At 46.4% G+C, this 27705-nt stretch overlaps 1 protein-coding gene across 1 annotated transcript in view; it reads right to left on the reverse strand.

Moving 5' to 3' along the window:
- The window catches only part of KANK4 (KN motif and ankyrin repeat domains 4), a 91797-nt gene that overhangs the window by 38519 nt on the left and 25573 nt on the right, over positions 1–27705 (reverse strand). Inside the window, exons 2-3 of the mRNA XM_033225095.1 lie at positions 9293–9379; positions 544–2421 (exon numbers count right to left, since the gene is read on the reverse strand). Of these exons, the coding sequence (XP_033080986.1) occupies positions 544–2421; positions 9293–9308 (1894 nt within the window). The 5' untranslated portion in view covers positions 9309–9379. The remainder of the gene's footprint in view (positions 1–543; positions 2422–9292; positions 9380–27705) is intronic.

Raw genomic sequence — 27705 nt, forward strand, 5'->3', positions numbered from 1 at the left:
CCTCATAGCCAGACCCAACCTTAGAGCAAAGGCAAGAGTAGAGGTCCCAAGCCTCCACTGTCACACACATCAGTTTTTATTCCACTGGGTTCCTGGAAGTACTAAAATCTTTTTTTTCTTTTTTTTTTCTTTCTTTCTTTTTTTTTTTTGAGATGGAGTCTCGCTCTATCACCCAGGCTGGAGTGCAATGGTGTGATCTCGGCTCACTGCAACCTCTGCCTCCCAGGTTCAAGCGATTCTCCTGCCTCAGCCTTCCAAGTAGCTGGGATTACAGGTGCCCACCACCATGCCCAGCTAATTTTTGTATTTTTGGTAGAGATGGGGTTCCGCCATGTTGACCAGGCTGGTCTTGAACTCCTGATCTCAGGTGATCTGACCACCTTGGCCTCCCAAAGTGCTGGGATTACAGGCCTGAGCCACTGCTCCCAGCTGCTAAAATCTTTTTTAAAACACATTAATATAATGAAAACCTTGTTCCCTCTGCCTCATCATGTGAAGGAGAAAGGGCTCCCTGTCTCAGGCCCCTGTATTGACAGTATTTACCCATCGGCGGGGGGGAGGAGGAGGCCGGCGGCTCCTTGGGTGGGGGAGCCTGGGCCGAGTAGGCTGACAGCAGCAGGTTGAGGGAGCTCAGCAGCTGGCTCTGGATGCTGCTGAGCTTGGAGGCCGGCTGCTTGATGGCGCTGGCCAGCTCTGGGTACCCGTGCTCCAGGCAGTTCCACTGCTCCTGCAGGAGCTCCTGGATCTTCTTCACGTACTGCCCAATAGTGGCATCCGTTGGCGAGCTCGGTGGCCTTCCCAGGCGCTCCTTCCCTGGGAGATCGGAATTGGCCTCCTCTCTCCCTGCTGGGGGAGTCTTTCTGTCACTGCCCCACAGAAAGCCTCCTGCTCCCCTGGTTCCTTCCTGAGGGCCTCCTTCCTGTTCAGTGCCTGCTTCTTCAATCCTGAGTTCAGTGGAGAGGAAGCTATGTACAGAGGGGGTAAGGACTTGCTCGGGTCCCTGTGGCAGTGACAGCTGGGGCACATGTTCTGCTGGGCTCTGATCCCCTTGTTTGTGACCATCTGGCCTCCATAGGAGGCCATTTTCCTCTCCTTGGTGCCCCCAGCTTTCAGATTCCATGCTGCCTAGAAGGTTGACCTCAATGCCCTTGTCACATGACTCCCTGGTCAAGAGTCCATGGACAGGGTCAGTGTTCACCATGGCGTCCGTCTGGCCCTGAGTGTCTTTGGTGTTCTCTTGGTGAAGCTGTCCTTCCAGTTGGGCTACAGTGAACTCCAGCTCTTGAATTCTTTGCTCCCTAGCCTTGATTTCCTCTTCCTGCTGCTGGAGGGCAGTTCTGACCTGCACCAGTTCCTCGGTTCTTCCAGACAACTCTCCCTCCAGGGCCGAGACCTGCTGTTTCAAGCTGGAGATGCTGCCTGGATCCACCCTGGCAAGGCCCAGGCTTTCCTCCGTCACTCTGATGCCAATGCTTCTCACGTCCACCTCTACAGGTGGTGGGGGTGGAATCTCACTGATGTTGAGCTCAATTTCTTCCAGGAGGAGCTCATTCTCAGGGATGGGTGATGGCAGAGGAGGAGGGCTTGGTGTGGGGGAGCCAGAGGTGAACACCACCTCTGCTTTTCTGGCTTTGTGTTCGTCTTCCTTGTCCTCTAGAACTACAAGCACATTCTGGAATGAGGAAGGAGGGCCTGAGAGAGGGAGGTGATTTGGAGCCTTCACCGTGCCCTCTGGAGGCTCAGCTCCCTCCTGGATCAGCTCCGGAATCTGAGTTGATGCTTGTGGGCTGGAGCTGTGGAAACCTGCCAATCCTTCTGCAGGGCCAAAGGTGCCATCACAGACGCTGCCTTCACCCTGAAGGGGAGGGAGGGCAGGAGGGGCAGGAGGCCCCAGGCTGAGGCCTGGCTCCTCAGAAGCCCTGCTGTGCAGCAGCGTGGCAGGCATGCTGGATGCTCTCAATAGCTGGGGCCGTCCACTCCCAAGGGTGACCTCGGCATCCTCTGGTTCAGCAGCTTCCAACTGCCTGGTGGCCTCTGCCAACAGGGCCCTCCTGTGGTAGCTCACCTCACTCGCGCTGGTTGAGGCCTGGGAGGCATTACCAAGCAGCAGTGACTGGGTTTGCTCCTGTGTCCCAAGCGATGCCTTCCTTGGCACCACTGGGGACCAGTTTTGGGGCGGCAGGGCCGTGGGGGGGCGAGCCCCGCTGTCAGGAAGGCTGAAGTTTCGGGGCAGAGTGCTAAACTTGGCCTGCTTGGCCCTTCTGTGGATAGGAATTCTTTTGATGGTGTTTCCCTTCTCGATGTCATCCACATACTTGAGGAAGTCCAGGTCTAAATGAAAGCCATATGGGGTCTCCACAGAGTAAGGGTGCCTCTTCGGAGGGTCTTTCTCTTCATCCCCCTGACAGGACTGGTCTTTGGCTGGGAGACATAAGACAAGTTAAAAAAAAAAAAGCACAAAGTTAATTAAGCATTACAGGGCCATGAGGCCTAATATCTCTGATTTTAACTTAACACTATCACATGAGACTTCTCCTAAATGTTATAGCCTCTAAATTATGCTGAGATGCTCAGTCTTTTTGGCTGTATTGGGAAATCATCTTATTAAATCAATGTGTACTTAGCCAATGTCTGCAAGGAAACGGGGAGGGAATGGTTTCCAGTTTGCAGTACCTCATCTGGATCACTACTGGGGAATCTGCCTGCAGACCGGCAAAACAAAATGGTCTTGAACTGCTTTTCTGGGTTTGAATCATATAATTGCTGAACTGAAGTGGCCAGGAATTTGCCAAATCAGGGTACTAATTGGCAATTACGGATATGGAAGATTTTGAAGGATAAGATATACAAGTAGTTCAGCAGTAAAAAAGAAATCTGCAAAAAAAAAAACAACCTAACTTGCATGACTCAAATTGGTAGGAGTAAATCTTGCTAAAGCCGGAGGTATCAATGAGTTATGCCTTTTACATTATTTAAGCTTGTGCAGATGCCTGCGCCTCAGGTATGCACAGATCAGAGAGAACTGGAACAAGTAATCATGCACGGCCTATGCTCTTTGCATCTGAAAATTGCCTAGTGCTTAACAAACACGAAATTCACTTTCATAAACCCATGCCAAGTAAGAAAACACCTGCTTTGGTCAGGAACTCAGTGAAGAGAGGAAGGAAGGAAGGAAGGAAGGAAGGAAGGGAGGGAGGGAGGAGGGGGGGGAGGGGGGGAAGGGGAAGGGGAAGGGAAGGGAGGGGAGGGGAGGGGAGGGGAAGGGGAAGGGAAGAAGAGAAAAAGAAAGAAACCGCATTTTTCACACACTGGATAAAATGTGGTAAAAGGGCCAATTAATGTCAAAAGGGACATTGGTATCCATCCTCCAAGAAGAATGGGACTTGACTTTCCAGGGCAACCCATACCCTGGGGGCCACCATGATGAGGAAGTTCTCCATTACACCAAGGTTCCAGGATCTCCTTGCAGCATCCACCTGTTGACTGCAACAGAGGACACTGGAAACAAGCCAGTCCTTCAACTATCTGCATCCATAGGGGCCTGTTGCCAAGCAACTTCTTCCTCAGGTTAAATAGTCTTTGTTTCTTCAATGTTCCTCATGTGACACGCCTAATTACCTCTGTGACATTCTGCTAAACAGTCTCTGAAAATATTGAGCTCAGGAGAGAACATTAGTGGAGAGTACAGAGGTTCAGAATACAGATTCTGGAGCCTGGTCTAGATCTCCGCTGTATGACCTTGGGGAAGTTACTTAGCCTTCCTATGTCTCATCATCTGTAAAGTGGGAATAATAACAGGTAAAATAAGATTATTGTGAGGACAGTCGGGTGCGGTGGCTCACTCCTGTAATCCCAGATCCCTGGAAGGCCGAGGTGGCTAGATCACTTGAGGTCAGGAGTTTGAGACCAGCCTGGTCAACATGGTGAAACCCCATCTCTACTAAAAATATAAAAACTTAGCTGGGTGTGGTGGCAGGTGCCTCTAATCCCAGCTACTCAGGAGGCTGAGGCAGGAGAATCGCTTGAACCCGGGAGGCAAAGGTTGCAGTGAGCCGAGATTGCACCATTGTACTCCAACTTAGGCAACAATAGCAAAATTCTCTCTCAAAAAAAAAGAAAAGATTATTGTGAGGACTAGTGAATTAACAATAAAGTACTTGGGACAATGCCTCACACATGATAAACATTCAGTTTATCTTTGTGGAATCCCAGAATGTAGACAATGGAAGCCCCATAATGGAAACTGATTATATGACTCACTGCTGGTCTCCACAAACATGTTGTGACTGGCTGATTGCTTGGTTTTAAGGGTAGTAGGCCCTAGGTTAAAATTATAAAATAGCTGTGATTCAATTCACTTACCTCAACTACCCATTTATTGAGCACCTATGTGCTAAGCTAGATCCTAAGGACACCAAGATGAATCAGGTTCAGCCTCTGCCTTCAAAGGATTTATGGTGAGGCAGGAGAGACACGAACACATACAATGCAGTGAGATAAGGAGAGTAACAGATGCATGCTCATGGTACAGGCTTCTTCCCTGACTTATTTTTCTAGTTTCTGCAGAATTATTTTTTTTTGGACTTGGAGACCCATTTTTCCTAGGTAGAAGAGGGATGACTTTCACAAAAGTGACACACAACTGGGTGATAAATGAACAAATAGGGACTTGCCAGGAGAACAAGAGAGTAAAAGACATTGTAGCAATTTATCTTCAAGATGACCACCACCAATTCCTACCCCCTTTGGACAAGCAAGCTCATTTTATATTTAAAGGTGGAGTCTACCTTTCCAGGCCTTTGAATCTGGGCTGGCCTGTGACTGCTTTAACCAAAAGAATATGGCTGATGCTCAGAGATCTTGAAGACTAGGTCATAAGAAGCCCCATAGCTTCCACCTGGCTCTCTTAGAATGCACACTCATTGGGAAGCCAGCTGCCATATAAGAAGCCCACCTTCCCCGAGACTGCCATGTTGCAAGGAAGCTCAAACAGCCCCACAGAAAGGTCAAGTGGAGAGAGGGAAGGAAATGCCCAGCCAGCCCCAAGCAGTTCCAGTCATCTTAGCCCAGAAGCCACGCATGAGTAAAAAAGTCTTCAGCCATCATCTGACTTCAACTACAGGAGGGACCCCAAGTGAGAATCACTGAACTGAGCCTGTGTTAATAATAAATTACTGTATTAAGCCACCAAGTTTTGGGATGACTTGTTATGCAGCAATAGGTAGCCAAGACAGAAAATCTAGTTCTCCACAGAGAATGTGCAAAGGGATGGAGGGTGAAATCACACAGTATTTCAAAGTTCTATAAATGCAGCTGATATGGCCAGTACTTAAAACATGGTAGAGAAAGATAAAAGTGGAAAGGACAGCAACAGCCAGATCATAGAGCAACTTGTATACACGCGAACAAGTTTTGACTTTACGCTGTAGGTCATGGGAGTCACTGAAGGGTTTTAAACAAGGGAGTGACTTGGTTGAATGTGATTTCAAAAAGAGCATCTTGCCAAGGATTAACAGAAAGGCAAACTAGAGGCCCCAAGATCAGCTGGGAGGCTGCTGACACGATTAAGGTGAGAGGAGCTCAAGGTAATGGAGGGAAAGGGACAAGTTTAAAAAAGTTGTAAATGGTGGCACTTCCTGGGGCACATTTTCCTTCCTCCCTCCCTCCCTCCCTCTTTCTTTCTTTTCTTTCTTTCTTTCTTTCTTTCTTTCTTTCTTTCTTTCTTTCTTTCTTTCCTTCTTTTCTTTCTTTTTTCTTTCTTTTTCTCTCTCTCTCTCTCTTTCTCTCCTTCCTTCCTTCCTTCCTTCTTTCTTCCTTCTTTCTTTCTTTCTTCTTTCTTTCTTACAGAATTTTGCTCTTGTTGCCCAGGCTGGAGTGCAACGGTGCAGTCTTGGCTCATTGCAACCTCCGCCTTCCAGGTTCAAGTCATTCTCCTGCCTCAGCCTCCCGAGTAGCTGGGATTACCGGTGCGTGCCACCACACCTGGCTATTTTTTTGTATTTTTAGTAGAAACGAGGTTTCACCATGTTGGCCAGGCTGGTCTTGAACTCCTGACCTCGGGTGATCCGCCTGCCTCAGCCTCCCAAGGTGCTGGGATTACAGGCATGAGCCACCATGCCCAGCCAACTCACACAATTTTTTAAACCAACTTGCTCCCCCACCTTCCCGTACCCCCACAAAGAAACACACTGGCAATTTTAGTAAATAAGAACAATATCTTATATTGCTGTCCACTAGTTTTCCAAGTTGCACTGGCTACACTCTCAGACCTGCTGGTCTGCTCAACAGCCCCCTGGATTGCAAGGACAGGCCAAACAGAGAAGAGATATTTATCTAAAGTTAAGTAGAGAGCAGATTTAAGACCTAGAAGGCAAAGAGCTCTCCTAAAGGAGAGGCTGCATTATTTATCTGCTTATTGCCTCAATTCACTAGAAATGTACCGATTTGCCCAACGGCTTCTGGGCACAGGTCCAGAGCACAAATACAATCATAGCATCAAATAAGAAACAGCAGATTTAAAGGCAGAATCTTCCACAAGGGAGAGGAGGGCAAGTGAGGCTGAGCAGCTACCAAGGATGACAGGTTTAATAGCAGGTTTTTTTTTTTTGTATTTTTTTTTTGAGACAGAGTCTCGCTCTGTCGCCCAGGCTGGAGTGCAGTGGCCGGATCTCAGCTCACTGCAAGCTCCGCCTCCCACGTTTACGCCATTCTCCTGCCTCAGCCTCCCGAGTAGCTGGGACTATAGGCGCCCGCCACCTTGCCCGGCTAGTTTTCTGTATTTTTTAGTAGAGACGAGGTTTCACCGTGTTCGCCAGGATGGTCTCCATCTCCTGACCTCGTGATCCGCCCGTCTCGGCCTCCCAAAGTGCTGGGATTACAGGCTTGAGCCACCGCGCCCGGCCTTAATAGCAGTTTTAATAGGTGCTTTCCTAAGCTAGCACACACACACACACACACACACACACACACACACACACGGTGATCCATCATGCTGCCTTGCCTGCCACCTGCCACTCTGCATTCCTTCTCTTTCTCCCAGCACAAGAGGAATGCTGGGCTTTGATGAGGGAGCTTGAGCTGATAGGCTGAGAGACTGCCCTCACAAGCAGCTCTGCTCCTGTTCATTCTACCTGGTGGCAGGTATGCGGGAGCTCAGAATTCCAGGCACTGGGCCAGGGTGGGAATCAGTTAGGAGGACCTGACTCTGCTCAAAATGAAATTCAGATCAAATAAACCAACGCATGGCCAACCTGGCTGGATTTGAATCCTGGCTGTCATCTCCCACTTGTGTGATTCTGGGCAAATTATTTCATTTCCCTCTGCCTCGATTTCTCCATTTGTAAAGGGGAGATAACAACGCCTAACTTACAGAGTTGTTGTCATTATTAGCATGAATGCACTAGAGAACACAGCCCAGAGTAGACACTCAATGAAGGACCGTAACAGCAAGGGTGGGCAGGTTCTCCATGCGGCAGAGGAGGATTCACTGAGCATGTGCTGTCTCCCTACAGCTCAAGAGGGAATGAGAGTCCAAGAAAATATTTCTGGAGAAAGTGGGAAAATGAGTCTGGGGAGAAGAAAAAAGAAAGATAGAGGAGGCTCAGAGCTACCTGGAATTCCCTATGGAGTCTTGCTTAAGAGTGCAACAGATCACTAGACCCTTGTATAGGACCTACAAACACAGTCAGCTCCAGAGTTACACACAGACAGGAGAAAAGGGGACTTGAAGGGGACAAGGTAAGAAGGGAGAACCACAGTAATTATCTGAAGGGACAAGTGAAGTAAAGCAGATGAGTGAATCAACTAGAGGCGTTTAAAGTGTGAAAGAGAAATTCAAAAGCCTATATTCAGTCTCTGAAGTAAATGGGAAAAACAGAAACTAGAGAGAAAGTGGCTGAAAATAAAGCCATAAAGAAGGGGAGTAAAATGAAACTCTTCCAAAAGCCAAGACAGGGAAGGAAGCTTTCCCCTCTGGGAAGGCTTGTCCCTGTTCTGGGAGGCCCATGGCTGAAAGGAGGGAGCCTTTCTTGAGCTCATATGAGCGATCACGTGGACAGCAGACCTCCCTAGTGTGCTGAGAAGGGACTGAGAGGCAGCTGGGCTGACAGGACCCTGGGGCTTTTGAGGGAATGAATGGGTGTTCTGTGGGACCACTGCCAGGGATGCACTGAAAAGGCAGCTCTCTGGGGAGAAAGGCAACTATTGAAATATCGAAATATATGGGAACTGCATTTGGAAGAAGAGGCAGGGCGGGAGCTGATGTCAGGTCCCTAAGTCCTGCACCGGTGAAGGCCCATGTGATTCAAGGGGAATTAGAGGCTCTCTGTTTCCTGATGTTTGGTGATCTAGAAAAAAAAATTCTTTAGAAGTCAGGAGATTGGGGTCTAAACTGTGGCCTTCTGCAAGTTTCCTGGGGACAGAAAGAGGGGAACATTCCAACATTCATTATACTAGGTAGTTGTTACTCGACAACTTTCCATGCATTATGTAATTTAGTTCTTTACCAACCCTATGAAACAGCATTAATACCCGTTTATAGACAAGGTGTGGTCAACTGTTTGCAAAGATAGTGACAATAATATCTGACCCTTGGGGTACTCCCCTACCACACTGACACTAGATGTGGCCTTATGACTATGTTGGCCAGTGGGTCAACAGCAATATGACATATGCAGAGATTGGGACATTATCTGCACATTGGAGTCTGCACATTGTTCTTGTGTTGTGCTTCAACTCTTCTGCCACCATGTGAACAAGCCCTAGCCAACCTCCTGGATGATGAGAGACACATGGCCAAGTCACTACTGATACCCCAGATATGTGAGTGTGGCCATTCTAAGTCATCCAGCCCCAGCCAAGTCACCCAGAAGCCCATGGACATGTGAATGAACCCAGAAAAGATCAGCCATGCCAGCCCGGACCAGAATAATGGCCCTGCTAACCCACAGAATCTTTTGAGAAATAATTAATGTCTTTATGTCACTAAATTGTTGGGCTGTTTGTTACACAGCAAAGCTAACTGATACATGTGAGGATTAAGGATCAAAGACATTAAATGACTTGTAGAATCACTTAGGTATGATTGGAGGCTCTTTTACCATATTGTGCCTCTTTCCTTGGCTAGGGCTGGAAATACACAAAATCTGAAATACATGCTTAAGCCTACCAGCACTGCCTGTTTGGGGGTATCTCCTGTAAGCCTTTCCTAGGCTATTTCCAGGATTTGTGGCAACAATTCTTTCCCAGCCCAAGTGCTTATCTTAAAACAGGCCCTACAAAGCAGCCTGCCTACCATCTGTCTTCTCCATCCTTGGAGCGCTGACCCTCAGTGTCTCAGGCACTCTTCATCAGGTGAGTCTGTAAAACTTGTTGGAGAGTTCTGAAAGAAAGGAGGATACAGAATTGGTGAGTCTCATTAGAGTTTGAATAAGTATTGGGGAAACATAGCACTAAAGAAAGTAACACCCATCCCTGCCTTTCTCCCAGGGTGCCCAGGAGCTCACAGTCCTCCAAGGAGGAAGATTAAAAACCTGTACACATTTCTAGAGCCCAATTCTCAGTGTTTCTTCACGGAATATTAGCAATAGTTGAAATGAAAAGAAGTGGAAGTATTTGGTCCAGCCGTCTTGCTTGGCAGATGAGGAAACTGAGGCTGAGGAGTTAATTGCTCTAAGGTGTCTCAGAATATGCGTGAAGGTGCTAGTATCAGACCCAGGCTTCTGATACCAGCACAGGGCGCTTTCTGTAATCTCAAGAGTTGAAATCTACCTGTCCCCATCCTTGGAAGAGACTTATAATCCACTTTGTGAAAAAGCTGGAATCAGAGTACCTATAAATGATGTGTGATATGTCAATCAAACAGAAGATAGAGATGAGATAATTGCAAGTACTGACAGGGAGCTGATACTTAGAGGTGATTTCTAACCATGGGCAGAACAAGGGGAAGTTCAACCTGGGTGGCCCGAAGACATGGGTAACTATTCAAGCAGAATATTGCCCTGGCTCTGAATTAGTGTGCCTTGAGGTTTGACCATAAATTCTCCCCAAAGTTTTAATCCATTTCCAGGACTCTTTCTTAAAATGGTAAACATCCTAGCTCCTGCCCCCATTACAATAAATCACCCAGGAAATTGGCTTTTTATGATTGTAACTCCACATCCATCGGAATAATGAATTATCTGTGACACCACAGCAGTGGAGGCAGGGTTGTTTTAGGAATTCCAATGTACTTGACAATGAACTCCAGACCAGGAAAGTGAACCAGTGATGAGGGAAGGATTGGGAGAAACTGAGAGTGAAAGAAAAGGATGGTGGGTGGCCTCCAGAAACCAAGGACGGAAAAAAGGGAATAAACAAGTAACTAGAGAAGAGGGCTGGAAAATATGAGGCCTGTCAAATAAGAGAGAAATGCCGAAGTTTGCCACCAGAAAGTTTAGCACCACTTCTTCCTGCGAGTGCTGCTTCTGCCTCATCTCCTCCAGCCCATTTGCCAAGCAGCTGCCAGAGAGGCCTTGCTCTATCCAGGTGGATGGAGCCCCAAGGGGCAGGCATGTTTTCTAGAAGCAGAGACACTCATTACAGAAGGATTGACACACTAAGTACTTTGCTTACCTCTGAGGCAGCAAGCAGTGCACCAGCACATCCTGGTTTGTTGAAAACTAAGAGCTAGAGAAGTTAGGGACAAGGGAGCTGAGAGTGTAGGTGGTCTTGCAGAGGCTGAGAGTGGCCACCAAGGAGGCAGACGGTGGAGAGGTGTGGAAGGTTCTAACCTGGGGTGAGGCAGGCTTGCCCTTGTTATAAAGAGAAAGCTCCCAGGCAGAAAACACCGCTGGCATGCAGAAGGCAGTGGCAGGTGAAGCCTGCAGAAGAAGAGACTGAGGTGGCAAACCCTAAGCTTGGTCCTTCATCTCCACCATCGCAGCCTCTCTTGCTCCTGCTCCCCTCTCCTTCCCACCCCTGTAACATTACTAAGCAACAGGCAGAGCTGGGAGTACTTGACATTCATGAATTATCTCATGCAATCTTTACACCATCACCCAAAGAGGATTATTATTATTCCCATTTTCCAGGGAGGGAGACTGAGGCTGACAGAGTTGACAGGGCTGATCCACGTCACTTAACAAGCAAGTGTTGCAGCAGGATCTGCCCTCAAGTCTAGCCAACTCCAAGCCTGGGTTGGGAACAAAAGTGATTTGTAAACCTTTGTCCACCCTGTAAGTCAGCCCAGTTCCCTGACACTGTGACTGATCTCTAGTTCACCTTGTGAGGGGAAACGCTTCTGACTGGTGCTTCTCTGCCTCTCCCACAGTACACACAAAAAGCCTCCGGGCTTAGAGGAGAACTGCTGTTTTGTAAAGCCTCCTGGGCCAAAGGAGAGCTCTGCTTCTCCAAGGCTGGAGAAGTTCCTACCGCAGAGAAGGGGGCCACCTGGGTACAGTTGAGCTTTTGGCTACACAAACTCTCACCATCAGCCCAGGGACTTTTCAATCACACACCTAGCCTTTGGTTAGAATTAGGAATTCAGCCCGTCGTGTATCAGATCATATGACTTTAAAGAATTATTCAACACACATTAGGTCAAATTTCATTAAAAATAACTCTGTAGAGACCTCTAAGATTTCTCTTAGACTTGGATTTCACTAAAATTAATCATTTCGAGGCTACAGAAATGAAGTGGAGCTAACACTCAACTCTCAAAGGAGGGGGCTCAGAAATTTTACTCTAAAGGGCTCATAATACAGGAAGGAAGGAGGGATCTGTCATGTGCACAAGTCACCACTTCCAGCCCCGACTCCCACCCCCAGCCTTCTCCACTTTCCTCTGTGGTCCTCACAACAGACATCGTGGAGTTTAGCTAAGGGAGTTTCCTTCCCATGGGCAGATGCTCAATGTAGTTAGGTTAGGTAAAAATAACTGCCACATCAACACATGCATACTACCTTGTTCGCAATAAAACAGAATATGAAAATAGCTTTATGGGGCACAGTTCCCCTTTAAAATGGAATTTTGCAACTCTCTGGAGCATTTAAAGCTTTGACATAAAGCCATTTCTTTTGATCTCAGCTCACTGCAATCTCCGCCTCCTGGGTTCAAGCCATTCTCCTCTCTCAGCCTCCTGAGTAACTGGGATTACAGTCACAAGCTACCATGCCCAGCTAATTTTTGTATTTTTAGTAGAGATGGGTTTTCGCTACGTTGGCCAGGCTGGTCTTGAACTCCTGACCTCAGGTGATTCACCCACCTTGGCCTCCCAAAGTGCTGGGATTACAGGGGTGAGCCACTGTACCCGACCATAAAGCTATTTCTTACCCATTCTGTTAAGTTGTATCCCCAGTGTTCAGAACCTTTAAATACCTGGTGTTATTATGTTACTTTTCATTTGTTTTTGTCCTACGCCAGGGTCGAGGATCCAGAGTTAGGGCCCAACCTCTCTCCATAGCTCATCATATTCTAGATGTTTTGGGCATACATAGCTTGCTTTCTCTCTAGCTCTTCTCCCCTACTAATCTGTAAACTTGTGAAGATCAGAATTCTTGCACGTCTTGTTCCCGTGTCACCCCCAACTCCTTATGTCTAACTCATGGCAGACACTCAGTCCATGGTTCTCAAATGAACAAAATAAAAGGAGCAAAATTATCTGTCCTCAAAGGGAACCCATGGACAGAAACTAACAGGAGCTAAGCGCTTACACTGGGAATCAGCTACTGAGTATGATTTCTCATTTCACCCTCATACAAGCAATCCTAGGAAACAGGAACATGTCCAAGTTACAAATGAGGAAACTAAGGCACAAAGAGTCCATGTGGCCAATCCAAAGTTACCCAGTTAATTAGGAGCAGGATAGCTTGTGTGACTCCATCATTCCACAGTTCCTTTCCAAGCCTAGGGGGCAGGGGGGGTGGTAAGGAGGTGAGGACTAAGGCTGACCATTCAAAATCCAGCAAAGAAGCAGTCACTTGGCAGACAGCAATGATAGTCCATGTGCAGCTACCAGGCCAGACTGGAAACTGTTCCAGCCAGATCCACCCTCAGTGCCTAGGAGCACGGGTTTCCCCAGGTCAGCCCAACTCCTGTAGCATTTATCCGCACCCTCTCCTCTCCACGCTTACTCCTTTTACGATGCCATTTTCAAGCTCATTTCTAATCTCAAATCCAAATATAAAGAGACCTTCCCTTACTTAGTCTTGAAACAAACCTGGTTCTGTACTTTTGTTCTCTTCAAACCTCTTTTTATTCTGGAATAATAAAAATGTGGTATTTCATCCCAGAGCAGGCTGCATGCCAAAATAAATAGCACCTTGGATTTCCTTGAAAAGACAGCTTGGCTCAAGTCTCAGCCTCACTGCTACGAGAATTCTTGGAGAATTCAACCTTACCAAGTCAAGTATTTAGCAAGGTAGTTCACCAAACAGCAACCCTGCCAATCCCTACATGACCCCTTGCAAAGGGAAAGCACTCTTTCCAAAAGAAAAAAAAAATCACCCGTACCTCAGACTGATCATGCCAAGATGATGAGAGCTTCCTGTTTCCCCATCCCAGGACCCCAGCCTTTCAAGTGTAAATATTCCCTGTGCCAAGAAGCAGGAGGCATCTGACCACTGTTTCTAAACATTGAGAGGGCCGAAGCCTGGACACCAGGGGAGGTGAGAAGCACTGAGAAAGATTCTGCCAACTGAGTTCTCCAGCGGGCTCACTTCCTGCCGACCCGGGAAACAAAGAGATAACTCCTGCTCAATAAATGACACATTAACACAATCTCATTAACTCCATTCCCACGTTTTTTGCAAGTGTCTGTCATTTTCGCCTGCATTGCAGCAGCTGAATCTGGAGCTTCACGAAGAAGAGAAAACAGTCGGGAGGAACACTGTGCCCACATTACCTTCCCTTGCATCCTCCCGCTGCATAGCCCACAGCAGAGAGGACTCATCTCCTTCCCAGAAAGCCAGGTTTGGGGTGCAGGGCCGGTGCTGATAGCTCGTGCCTTCAGCACAGCGGCGAATGTTTTGCAGCTGTTAAAGGACTTGGTCAGGTGATCCGTGACCTTGCTGGAAAAGCAAATACTGACTTCCTTTTTGCTCTCGGGAATAGGTGAGTGGGATCAGAAAGGAATTCACTGCTCAATAAGCCAAGACTGGATCTTGCAGAAAGAGGAAGAACTCTCGAATCCTTCAACTGGAAAGTTAGTTCCCAGAGCTGCCATCGCTTCGGAGGAACACATCTAAAGACATCCAAACAACACACAGTCTTCCTTCTTGACCTCTAAAGACATCCAAACAACACACAATCTTCCTTCTTGACCTCTAAAGACATCCAAACAACATACAATCTTGCTTTTTGGCTCCTCCGAATCTGGCAGCTCATCTGAGCAGCTATAATTAATTATGAGCTCCTTCTTCCTCCCTGCAGCTGATGTGGCTCATTAATGAATTTGTTCCTAATGAGGACGTAGCCTTCTTAGAGTTGAAACCCTTCAGTAGTGCATCACTTTCTTCCTGGCTCTGCTTTAGAAACATCCTTCCCTACCCCCTCCTGGGGTCCCAGGACCACATGAAGCCTCTGATCATTAAACAAACGGAAGTCTGTCGGGGCAGAGCCAGGACAGAAACAATGACCAGTAAATTCCTGGGGCTGGACTGGCAGCTCCTTATTCCTGCTGCTCTACCAATCTGCTGCCCTAGAGCACCAAAACACACCCAGTTCTGGCAGGAAGGAAAAAGCAAGGAAGTACCTGCTGTGACGACCAAATTACTGTTCAGTGGATCCAGCTCCAGGCAGGGTTTCTAACTGCAGCGCAGACCAGAGACTCCAAGAGGCAGGGTGCAGGAGCCAGGGAGCAGGCAGCTGCCAGAGGAGCAAGGTTTCAGAGTGTCCCGGGCAAGCACAGTGGAGGATCTTCCTACAGCCCAAAGCTGCTGCAGTTCTTAGGAGCAGAGACAGGTGTGAGGTGCAGGCACCAGACTCCACGCTCTCCAAACCCTGTGCTGCTCCCGGACCTGAAGGAGCGGGGGTGGTCCAGGACAGACCAGGAAAGCGTCTGGGTTCCTTTATGCAGACTCAGTAAAAGGATTAGAGAGACATTGTTCCTTCACCTCCTGGTGCTCTACCCAAGTGAGGCTGTTCTGGGAGATGAAGCCTCACAGTAAGACAGATCAGATGCAGCCCTGACCTTCACTGACACTGACTGGATGTGCCTTCCAAGACCAGAGCAGGTTCCTGTCTAACCCACGCTGAAATTGATGCTGGCAAGGAGTGTCACCCTGAAACACTGCCTGCATCGAGCCTGGTGCACTTGCAAAGCACTTTCCGTCCTGTGTCCCATTTATCCTTGCATCAATGCTTGAAGCAGCCAGACCAGGGACGAATCTCACCGTTGTAAAGGTGAAGAAAATGAGAGACAGTTGGCCGGGCGCGGTGGCTCAAGCCTGTAATCCCAGCACTTTGGGAGGCCGAGACGGGCGGATCACGAGGTCAGGAGATCGAGACCATCCTGGCTAACATGGTGAAACCCCGTCTCTACTAAAAAATACAAAAAACTAGCCGGGCGCGGTGGCGGGCGCCTGTAGTCCCAGCTACTCGGGAGGCTGAGGCAGGAGAATGGCGTGAACCCAGGAGGCGGAGCTTGCAGTGAGCTGAGATCTGGCCACAGCACTCCAGCCTGGGCGGCAGAGCGAGACTCCGTCTCAAAAAAAAAAAAAAAAAGAAAATGAGAGACAGTCTAAGTGGTTTCCCTTGAGTCATCCAGGAGCAAAGAGTCCTGGGGTAAAGTTCTGTGTTCTTCCCATTGCCCTGGATCAAGTTCCTCACTTTTCTTGGAAGATTCTAGAGACTCTTGCTCAAGATGGAGGTTAGGAGACTTTGCAAAGTACACAGGATGACATGGTGGTAGGCAAGTCTATGGAATACCAACATTACTTTTCTCAGCTGGTAAAAGTATTTTTCCAGTTAACTGAGTATGCAGACCCATCATCAGAATAAAAAAGAATCCAAAGTATACCTTGAACTCTAAGGGTATTGAAAAATACACTGCGGAGCAAGCTGCTTCTCTGATACACTTCAAATGATCATTGACCATCCTTCTAAACTGGCCAGAGAACAGCTGGAGACACACAGCATTTCTCTAAGATGCAGGCAGAAGAAAAGCCTCCATGTTACCAGGTCCGACACCTTTCCAGCTACCCGCCCTTCCCCTCTGGTCTATCTATGTGAGCAAGATAAGCACTCTCTTTCCCTCTCCCGGGATACATTCTTCCTTATCCAGGACAGAGAGGTGAGACGTTTTCCTCCAGAGCAATGCCTTGCCTGCAAGACCCCGCCTTCTACCTGGAATGCTGTTCACTTTCTCTGCCTGTCCAGTTCCTCCACTCAGACATCCCCAAGTGCAGTGACCATCCTTCCGGCTGCCACTGTCCCTGTCTGCCTGCTACTGCAGTGTGTGGCATCATATTCTAATTGCTGCTTCTGCATTTGTCTCCTGGTCAGCATCACAGACTGACTGCTCTGTAAAGTTTGTGAACTGAACTTATATACAATCCCTGCAGCTCTGAACGTAGGTGACCTCTTCAGCCACTTTCTTACTTGTCAAGGGAGCACTCTGCTATTCCCACAGCCTCCAGGCCTCTTATCAGATTTTAAAAGACTACAGAATGAGGGAAGGTAATACGGGTTGAGTATCTTTTATCCAAAATGCTCAAGACCAGAAGTTTTTTGGATTTTGAATTGTTCTGGATTTTGGAATATTTGCATATACATAGTAAGATATCTTGGGAATGGGACCCAAATCTAAAAAGGAAATTTATCTGTTTCATATATGCCATATCACACTGCCTCAAGGTAATTTTAAACATAATATTTGAAATAATTTTGTGCATGCAACAAAGTTTTGACTGCACTTTGACTGTGACCTGTCACAAGAGGTTAGTATGGAGTTTCCTACCCATGGTGTCATGTCAGTGCTCAAAAAATTTCAGATTTTGAGGCATTTCAGATTTTGGATTTTCAAGTTAGTTCTACCTATAGTAGTCCCTGCAACAGTGCCACCAATCAGCTTGGATCTGATGCCACACACACACACACACACACACACACACAAAAGACGCACCCATCCACACATCCACACTCCCTCATCACGTTCCCTTGACTTATCCAGACCTCCTCCTTCTGGGGAAAGGCTTGCATGTTTTGTCCCCTCCAAAATCTCATGTTGAAATGTGACCTCCAATGTTCGAAGTGGGCCTAGTAGGAGATGTTTGGGTCATGAGCTGGATCCTTTTTATTTTTTTTTTTTTTAGATGGAGCCACCCAGGCTGCAGTGCAGTGGCACGATATCAGCTCACTGCAACCTCCACCTCTCAGGTTCAAGTGATTCTCCTGCCTCAGCCTCCTAAGTAGCAGGGACTACAGGCATGTCTGGCTAACTTTTGCATTTTTTTTTGAATGTTTAAAATTTTATTTAAGTAATAATCAACTTTTGCATTTTTAATAGAAATGGGGTTTTGCAATGTTGGCCAGGGTGGTCTTGAACTCCTGACCTCAGGAGATCGGCAGGTGGATCCTTCATGAACGATTTGGTGCCCTCCCCATGGTAATGAGTTCTCACTCTCAGTCTTTTCCCTGTTTGCTTTCCACCATGATTGGAAGCTTCCTGAGGCTTCACCAGAAGCAGATGCCAGCACTATGCATCTTGCACAGCCTGAAGAACTGTGAGCCAAAATAAACTTCTTTTCTTTATAAATTACCCAAGTCTCAGGTATTTCTTTATAACGATGCAAAATGGACTAACACAGGCTCCGTTCTTGGGCTTAGCATGAGGTGCTGGGACAGGCACTGTGCCCACTGTCTATGTCTCTAAGGGGAGAAGAAATTCTTCTGTCTTGATAACTTACCCAGGACACTCATTTGAACCCATGGTCAAGTAGGGAGGTGAGCAGAACAGGGAATGTTATCCTCTATTCTCCAAATGAGGAAACAACCTGTTACCAAGGTTACAGGGCTAAAAAAGGAGAAAAAGAAAAAAAAGGCAAAGCCTCAACTCAAACCCATATAGTCTGTCTCCCAGGCCAATACTCTTTCTGCTAAACCACACATCCTGAACCAGGCATGCAGGCGAATTCAGAGGACACACAAATAGCAGGACACAAGCTTCAATGCTGGTGCTGTCCAGGCACATGGTGGCCTCACCTTGAGGGAAGGTCTTCATGAGAAGCCACAGCCACTTTCTCTAGAGGAGTCTGTGCTTTTTCGGGGGCAATTCTCCCCATGGTTTTGCCATGTCTGGGATACTAGCATCCCCGCCTCAGACATATGTCTTAAGACCAGCAGCCAGCTTCATGCTCCCACCAAGCCACACAGACCATCTCCTGAACCAAACACGTTTATCCACAAGAACTTTCCTGACAAGAATCACGGGACTGGAGGGAGGTTTGGCTCCTTTTGCAATTTAGAAATGCTCAACTTCTATGGCCCAGGTCCTTTCTGCCCCATGATGGAAAAAAAGATGAACTGTCCAGGTCCAGCAAGATGGGGGCTAGGCCAGAGGGGAAAAGAGGTTCAGCTATCTGAAGAATGTGCCTTTTATCTAAGCAATCCCTTAGGCTTTTGTGCTTTGCTCAGAAAGGTCAGCACTTTGGTGGGCTGTGTGATTGCACAGGGCTGAGAAGGACACGCTTGTTAGGTATTCACACACTCAAATAGAGCCTCTCTGAGCAGACTGGTCACAGCCACAGTCATTCCCACAGTATGCAACTTAAATGGGCAGAGAAAGAAATTATGCATGTGAGACCTGTGGGTGCAGCCATCCAGGAGGGAAATCAGCTATTCTAAAGATTGACTCTACAAAGCAGATGTAATTTTCTGAGGGAAGAAACCAGGTCAGTTGTAGGGAGAGAAGAGGCTGCACTAACCATTGAAAAATGCTCCTTGGAGGGAAAAAAGGCATTCGATTTGCAGGGGAAAAGACCTCCACTCCGCATCTCTCTTTTTCATTTAGATGCTTCCAAAATGCTCTTGGCCCTTGACTTAAACATACTGTAAAATTGGCCGGGCGTGGTGGCTCAAGCCTGTAATCCCAGCACTTTGGGAGGCCGAGACGGGCGGATCACGAGGTCAGGAGATCGAGACCATCCTGGCTAACATGGTGAAACCCCGTCTCTACTAGAAATACAAAAAACTAGCCGGGCGAGGTGGCGGGCGCCTGTAGTCCCAGCTACTTGGGAGGCTGAGGCAGGAGAATGGCGTGAACCCAGGAGGCGGAGCTTGCAGTGAGCCGAGATTGCGCCACTGCACTCCAGCCTGGGCGACAGAGCGAGAGTCCGCCTCAAAAAAAAAAAAAAAAAAAACATACTGTAAAATCAAACTGCCAACTGCCAAATGAGGAAGAGGCATGAGCAGGCAATTCATCAAAGAAGAAATACAAATGGTTAATATTTGAGAAATGTATAACCTCACGAATTAATAATACAAAAGATGTCAGATAAATCTTGACATGCCATACCCTACAATGAGCCAGGTACTCTGGTCCAATCCAAACAGCATCCTATTCCCAAAAAAGCTCTGCCAAGCTTGTCCAACCTACCTTATTTTGTTGTTGTTGTTTTGTTTTGTTTTGTTTTGTTTTGTTTTAGGCTTTTAGAGCCTGAAGCCATGGGTTTCAGTTTCTGTCTCTAGTGATAAGCAGAAAAGAGGGATGAGGAAAGGTCTTTACTGGCCTAACCAGAAACAGAAACTAAGAACCCGTGACTGCATTCTCTCCCTTGGACATCCCTGCGTACTGTTACTTCTATTGTCCAAAGTCAAAGCAGAGGCCTAAAGCAGTTGCCCAGGTAGCGAGACCATCAGAGTCAAGATTCGAATCCATGTTTTTCTGATGCTAATATGCTGCTCTTAACCATTGAACAGACTCTCTTATGAGTTAGAAACGTTTTTTCAAAGAAAGAGCCTCAGTATTGATGAGGAGGGGACACGCCCTCCCCAGAAGATTGCAGCAGAGTGGGGGCAGCTGCAGCCCAGAGAGGAACTTCAGGCCCTGGCAACGCCTCCAAGCACACCATGAGTATCTCCCAGTACACTGCCTGCATGTCCAATGGCACTGTCCAGTTTGTGCATGTGCATAGGGGAATTCAAAATCAAATACAGCAAAATACAATGGTAAAGAGAGAAGAAGACCAAAAAAGGTCATAGTCACATGTGATTTCTTTCCTTGGTGGTCTAGGAATCGTAACTATTATGATGTATCCTTGGAAAATAGAAAATAAATTATTTGGGAGGTAAGAGATGGGAAGTCAACACAATTCTGCCACCTGGCTACCGCAATTTTCATGTTCACCTATTTTGCATATTTAACATAATTGAAGGGCAAGTTCTACAGTAGACTTATAGCCTGGTTTATAGCCTGAAATCCCAGCTCTGCCACTGACTAACTGTATAACCTTGCTCAAATTACTGAACCTTCTTGTGCCTCAGTTGCCTTGCTTGTGAAATAGGACTAGTAGTATTTCCTATAAGTCATGGAGCTGTCAGGAAGATTAAATAGGATGACAATATGTGCAAAGCACTTGGAACAGAGTCCAGTACATAGTCCTGTTCAATGAGTAAATACATTAGTTATTTTTAATATAATAGTAGAAATTCAATTATAAATTCAATTACAAATCCAACTTTGTATTCAAAATTCTATTATATAACCATTTTTAAAAGTATAGTTTTACCTGCTTTGTAATGATTACTATAAATGGCTATACAAACCTTCATTGACTTACACCTTATTTTCCAAACCCCTCCCTAGAGGGGGTCATGCCACCTCCTGTTTAATTCTCCCTTCAATGCTACCACAGCAGCCAGCCTGACAGACGGTCCTCACTCAGGTCTCCTGGGAAGACCCCATTTCCAAGTGGCTGGATCTCAGCTGCACGGGCTTTGAGGTAAGATAGGCCAGGTTCAAATCCTGGCTGCGTGACCCTGAGCAAATGTCCTTATTCAAGAAGAGCACAGCTCAGTACACCATGTGAAGACCGCAGGGGATGAGGTATGCAAAGTGCTTGTGCGGGTGCCCAGGATATAATAAACACTCAATACATTTGGCTACGATCACTTTTTAAAACCACAATGTAAAGCAAGGAAAGGGCAAGGATCATGTTTGTTTTCTTTCTCACCCCATTTTTAACACTTACAATGATGGGAACTCAATAAAAATGTGTTGAATCAAATAAATAAATGGATGGATAGATGGGTGGATGGATCAGAGACTGTCAAAACTGGAAAGGATTTTTTTTTTTCTTCTTTTTTGAGACGGAGTCTCGCTCTGTCGCCCAGGCTGGAGTGCAGTGGTGCAATCTCGGCTCACTGCAAGCTCCACCTCCTGGGTTCACACCATTCTCCTGCCTCAGTCTTCCGAGTAGCTGGGACTACAGGCACCTGCCACCACGCCTGGCTAATTTTTTTTTTTTTTTTTTTAGTAGAGACGGGGTTTCACCGTGTTAGCCAAGATGGTCTCGATCCCCTGACCTCGTGATCCACCTGCCTCAGCCTCCCAGAGTGCTGGGATCACAGGCGTGAGCACCGCGCCCAGCCGGAAAGGATTTTTTAAACAACTTTATTGAAATATAATCTACATACCACATAATTTACCCATATAAATTGTACTATCCAATAGTTGTAGAATATTTAGGGTTGAACAAACATCACCACAATCTAATTTTTTAAAATTGTGGTAAAATATACATGATACAATATTTATTATTTTAACCACTGAATGTACAACTTAGTGACATTAAATGCATTCACAGTGTTGTGTAACCATCATCATCATCGCTATCTATTTTTTTTTTTTTTTTTTTGTGAGACAGAGTCTCACTCTGTTGTCCAGGCTGGAGTGCAGCAGTGTGATCTCAGCTCATTGCAACCTCTGCTTCCTGGGTTCAAGCAATTCTTATGCCTCAGCCTCCTGAGTAGCTGAGATTACAGGCATGTGCCACCATGCCCGGCTAATGTTTTGTATATTTAGTAGACACAGGGTTTCACCATGTTGGCCAGGCTGATTTCGAACTCCTGACCTCAAGTGATCTGCCCACCTCAGCCTCCCAAAGTGCTGGGATTACAGGTGTGAGCCACTGCACCAGGCCAATCATCATGATCTATACCCAAAATTTTTTCATTATCTCCAACCTGAACTCTGTACCCATTAAATAATAACTCCCCATACTCTCCCACCCCCAGCCCCTGCTAACTCCTTTTCTACTTTCTAGCCCTATGAATCTGCCTATTCTAGGTACCTCATATAAGTGGAGGCATCTAATATTTGTCCTTCTGGATCTGGCTTATTTCACTTATCATATTTTAAAGATTCTTTCAAGTTGTAGCATATATCAAAATTTCCTCTTTTTTTTTTTTTTTTTTGAGATGGAGTCTCGCTCTGTCGCCCAGGCTGGAATGCAGTGGCTGGATCTCAGCTCACTGCAAGCTCCGCCTCCCGGGTTTACGCCATTCTCCTGCCTCAGCCTCCGGGTAGCTGGGACTACAGGTGCCCGCCACCGCGCCCAGCTAATTTTTTGTATTTTTTTAGTAGAGACGGGGTTTCACCGTATTAGCCAGGATGGTCTCGATCTCCTGACCTCGTGATCCGCCAGTCTCGGCCTCCCAAAGTGCTGGGATTACAGGCTTGAGCCACCGTGCCCGGCCAAAATTTCCTCCATTTTTAAGGCTGATTAATATTCCATTATCTGTAGATGCCACATTTTGTTTATCCATTCATCCATGATGGCACAGGGTCGGTTCCACCTTTTGGCTATTGTGAATAATGCTACCGTGGGTCTTGGTGTACCAATATCTATTTTAGTCTAGTCCCTGCTTTCAGTTCTCTTGGATATATACCACGGAGTGGAATTGCTGGGTCATACTATAATTCTATGTTTAACTTTTTGAGAAACCACCAAACTGTTTCCCACAGCAGCTGCATGGTTTTATATTCCCACCAGCGATGCATGAGGGTTCCATTTATTTATTTATTTATTTATTTATTTGAGATGGAGTCTCACTCTGTTGCCCAGGCTGGAGTGCCGTGGCTCGATCTCAGCTCACTGCAACCTCCGCCTCCTGGGTTTGAGTGATTCTCCCACCTCAGCCTCCTCAGTAGCTGAGACTACAGGCACGTGCTACCATGCCCAGCTAATTTTTCTATTTTTTGGTAAAGATGGGGTTTCATCATGTTGACCAGCCTGGTCTCGAACTCCTGACTTCAAGTGATTCACCCACCCTGGCCTCCCAAAGTGCTGGGATTACAGGCATGAGCCACCATGCCCAGCCCCACCTAATTTTTAAATTTTTGTAGAGATGTGGGCTTGCTATGTTACCCAGGCTGGTTTCAAACTCCAGACCTCAAGCAATCCTCCCACCTTGGCTTCTCAAAGTACTGGGATTATAGGCGTGAGCTACCATACCCAGACAACTTTATTTTTTTTGTGTGTGAATATTCAGTTTTCCCACCACCATTTGTTGAAAAGATCACCATCTATTTTCAGAACATTTCACCACCCCCAAAAAGAAATGCCCTACTCATTAGCAGTTATTCCCTATTCCCTCTACTCCACTTCCCATTCCCTCCCACCCCCCGGAAACCATGAATTTACTTTCTGTCTGTATAGATTTGCCAATTGTGACATTGCCTATAAACGGAATCATATAACACTGTGATCTTTTGTGACTAGCTTCTTTCACTTAACATGATGTTTTCAAGGTTCACAAGAGCTAAAAGGGACTTTTTCAGGTCACCTAATCTAACCCTGTTTTCAATATCACACAGTACCTTGGTAAAAGAATCCATACAAGGGTCCGTTCTGTGTTTTCCTTAATAACCATGACCCTAGAAACATGTCAACACACAGGAGGTATGGCAAGTTCTCAGTGAGAACTGCACTCTAAGCCTCTCCTTCAAGGTTTTATGTCTGCCCTTACATGGTGCCACTTGACTAGACCACTATTTCCCCATATTACCTATTGTTCAAATCCTACCCTTTCCTCTCACCAGACCCCACCTCCCCCAGGAAGCCATCTGGAGAGCCTATTTGGGTATACTTCTCTATTTTCTGAAATCCTATAGTAAATAATTACTCTTTAATCCATGTGAGGCCACATGGGATTAGGAATCCAATTTCTAACTATAAAAGCCTTCCTCCAGTTGAGAATGACAAATCTCTACTTTCATGGGAGGTGAACACTGAAAGGCTTCAGAAATCTCAGTTTGATATATCTGGACATGTTTTGGATCACCTCTTCTACACAAGGAAATCAGCTGATCACTGATTTGTCAGCCTGCTGGACACAGTAGTGGCAAAAGTCAGCTTTGGAATCCAACAGACCCAGGTTCAAATGCTGCTTTTCCTATATATTGAGACCTCGGGCAAGTTAACTAACTTGTCTCACAGTCCCTATCTTGTCCTGCCATCCACCTTTGTCGCTGGATAATTGCCTAATGCTTCTTGCTGGACTGAAAGCTCCCTAATGGCAAGAATCAAGCCTTCTTCTTCTAGGTCCTTCACAGTTCCCAGAGATCTCTTAATAGGGCCCTAGAAATGCCCCTGCTATTATGGGTCTCAATTCTTTGTGTGTGTGTGTGTGTGAGAGACAGAGTGTCGCTCTGTTGCCCAGACTGGAGTGCAATGGCACAATCTCGGCTCACTGTAACCTCTGCCTCCCAGGTTCAAGCGATTCTCCTGCCTCAGCCTCCTAAGTAGCTGGGATTACAGGCATGCACCACCACACCCTGCTAATTTTGTTTTGTATTTTTAGTAAAGATGGGATTTTGGCATGTTGGCCATGCTGGTCTCGAACTCCTGACCTCAGATGATCTACCTACCTCGGATTCCCAAAGTCCTGGGATTACAGGTGTGAGCCACCATGTCCGGCCTCAATTCTTTAAATCTACAATTCTCAAAGCAGAGTCCCTGGCCCAGTGATAGAGAGTAAGGGTTTCTAAAAGAATAAAAAATGCATAAAAAAATGTATATTCTCTTCAGTTCTTACAGGCAAGTGTATTACATGGGAATTCATTTTTATAAGGAACTAGGAACATAATATGTGAGTTATTGAGGGTTAATAAACCTTGGCATTAATAAACAAAATTAGTGGGTTAGAAGAGTTTACTGAGAATATTCATTTTCTATTCTGTAAAGAAGGGTGACCATTATCCATCACCAAACAATACAGCAAAACTCCTGTGTATGCACCCAGGCTAAGAGCTGGAATTCCAATTCTCAGGAAGGGCGTTTTGTTATTAGTGCAGAAGACATTTGTTGTGTGCTTTTTTTCAGCTACCAGCACTTTGTGAACACCCTTCCTATGCTTGGTTATTTCCTTCTCAGAAGACCCACCTCCCCAAGATTGAAACTGGAGTTTACAGCAATTGATTATGGGGAGATGGCAGAGTGATGTTCAGCTACTTCATATCCCTTAAAAAATTCCTCTTCTATTATAGACAAGCCTGCTAGAGCAGGTTCTGGTGTTTGCAACCATGACCCTTGGTGGCTGCAATGTAGTGTCGGCACTCTCTTGGTTTTAAATTGCTTCTCTTCTGTTAATTTACATTACTTATAAAATTACTTTTAGGAGTTTCTGTTGATTGTTGTGCTGAGTATTTGCTGCATTACCACTTTGGTTAGTTTTCTCTTCTCCTTTAATCCTTTATTACTACCAAATTCTTTCCCACTGCAAAGTGGGAGTGAGTGGACTCAGTGGGCCACAAAGTCTTTTGCTCCCCTGAACTGGGCCATAGTCCAAAGGGCTTGGAAACCACAACCCAGAGTAAATGTTTCCTAGGAATTCAGCTCCACTTCCTCCCTCCTGGGTCACTTCAGTGAAAGCATCTCAAGGGGAGGCACAGATACTCCACAAGGGGGAATCCCTGCACCCACCCTCTTTGGTCAGCTCCCATCCCAGCAACATCATCCCTGGTCAGAATTCAGCAGATGCCTCTGCAGGTATCAGCTGGGCGCCACAGCTCGAGTTGCAGGTGCAGACAGTTTAGAGCTTGCGTGGGCTGTGGCAAATGCCTTCTGGGTTGGGAGGAAGGTTTTTGTTGGCTCAAATATGCACAGCCTGCACATTCAGGAAAATCAGTTTAAACCAAACTGAGGCTAAGTGATCCCCAGACACCTGGGTGGAGAAAGCGATGTTTCCAGATTTTTCAGGCGGGAAAGCGGTTATTATTTCGCAATGCCCCACCTAGCCCTCTGGCAAGTTCAGTCTGACAAGAAGCGGACATGTGTGATGTGGGTCCAACAAAGATGGTGACCACCCAGCCTCGGCAGCATGCCAGCCAGAGGAAGGGCAGGTATCATCAGAGATGAACCAGAAAGACTCGAGGAGAGAAGAGGAGCACCAGGAACTTCTGTCAACTTCAACTTTCCCTTGAAAGAGATGGGATTCCTTCAGTGCACCATCTGGTAATACAAAGGAAGGTTATATATTGTTGTGGCCTGGATTTTGTTTTGCTTTAATGTGGGCAAAGTTACTAAGAAAAGGTGTTGCCAAAATTGACATCCTAGGTTTATATCACCCAATGGAGCAGCTCAAAGGTGTCACAGAATGGTTGGGCATTTGGAGCATAGCATAGGCAGACTTTTATTGGTGACTCTGCTCATATCTTTTCTTTTTTTTTTTTTTGAGATAGAGTTTTGCTCCATCCCCCAGGCTGCAGTGCAGTGGCACCATCTTGGCTCACTGCAACCTTCACCTCCCGGGTTCAAGCTATTCTCCTGCCTCAGCCTCCCAAGTAGCTACAGGGACTATAGGTGCTTGCCACCACACCCAGCTAATTTTTTGTATTTTTAGTAGAGACAGGGTTTCGCCATGTTGCCCAGGCTGGTCTCAGGCAATCCTGGCTGGTCTCCTGAATTCAGGCAATCCACCTGTCTTGGCCTCCCATAGTGCTGGGATTACAGGAGTGAGCCACTGCACCTGGCCTTGCTCACATCTTTTCTTCCAGCCAGGTTATGGGCTCTTTCAAGTCAAGGTTCCCCCCCACCTTTTTTTTTTTTTTTTTGTGGGATTTTTCTTTTTTCTTTTCTTTTTTAAAAAAAAAATTTTTTTTTTTATTATACTTTAAGTTCTAGGGTACATGTGCATAACATGCAGGTTTGTTACATATGTATACTTGTGCCATGTTGGTGTGCTGCACCCATCAACTCGTCAGCACCCATCAATTCATCATTTATATCAGGTATAACTCCCAATGCAATCCCTCCCCCCTCCCCCCTCCCCATGATAGGCCCCAGTGTGTGATGTTCCCCTTCCCGAGTCCAAGTGATCTCATTGTTCAGTTCCCACCTATGAGTGAGAACATGCGGTGTTTGGTTTTCTGTTCTTGTTATAGTTTGCTAAGAATGATGGTTTCCAGCTGCATCCATGTCCCTACAAAGGACACAAACTTATCCTTTTTTATGGCTGCATAGTATTCCATGGTGTATATGTGCCACATTTTCTTAATCCAGTCTGTCACAGATGGACATTTGGGTTGATTCCAGTCTTTGCTATTGTGAATAGTGCCGCAATAAACATACGTGTGCATGTGTCTTTATAGCAGCATGATTTATAATCCTTTGGGTATATACCCAGTAGTGGGATGGCTGGGTCATATGGTACATCTAGTTCTAGATCCTTGAGGAATTGCCATACTGTTTTCCATAATGGTTGAACTAGTTTACAACCCCACCAACAGTG

Source organism: Trachypithecus francoisi, unplaced genomic scaffold (genome assembly GCF_009764315.1).
Source record: "Trachypithecus francoisi isolate TF-2019V2 unplaced genomic scaffold, Tfra_2.0 Lachesis_group12, whole genome shotgun sequence".
Classification (NCBI taxonomy): domain Eukaryota; kingdom Metazoa; phylum Chordata; class Mammalia; order Primates; family Cercopithecidae; genus Trachypithecus; species Trachypithecus francoisi.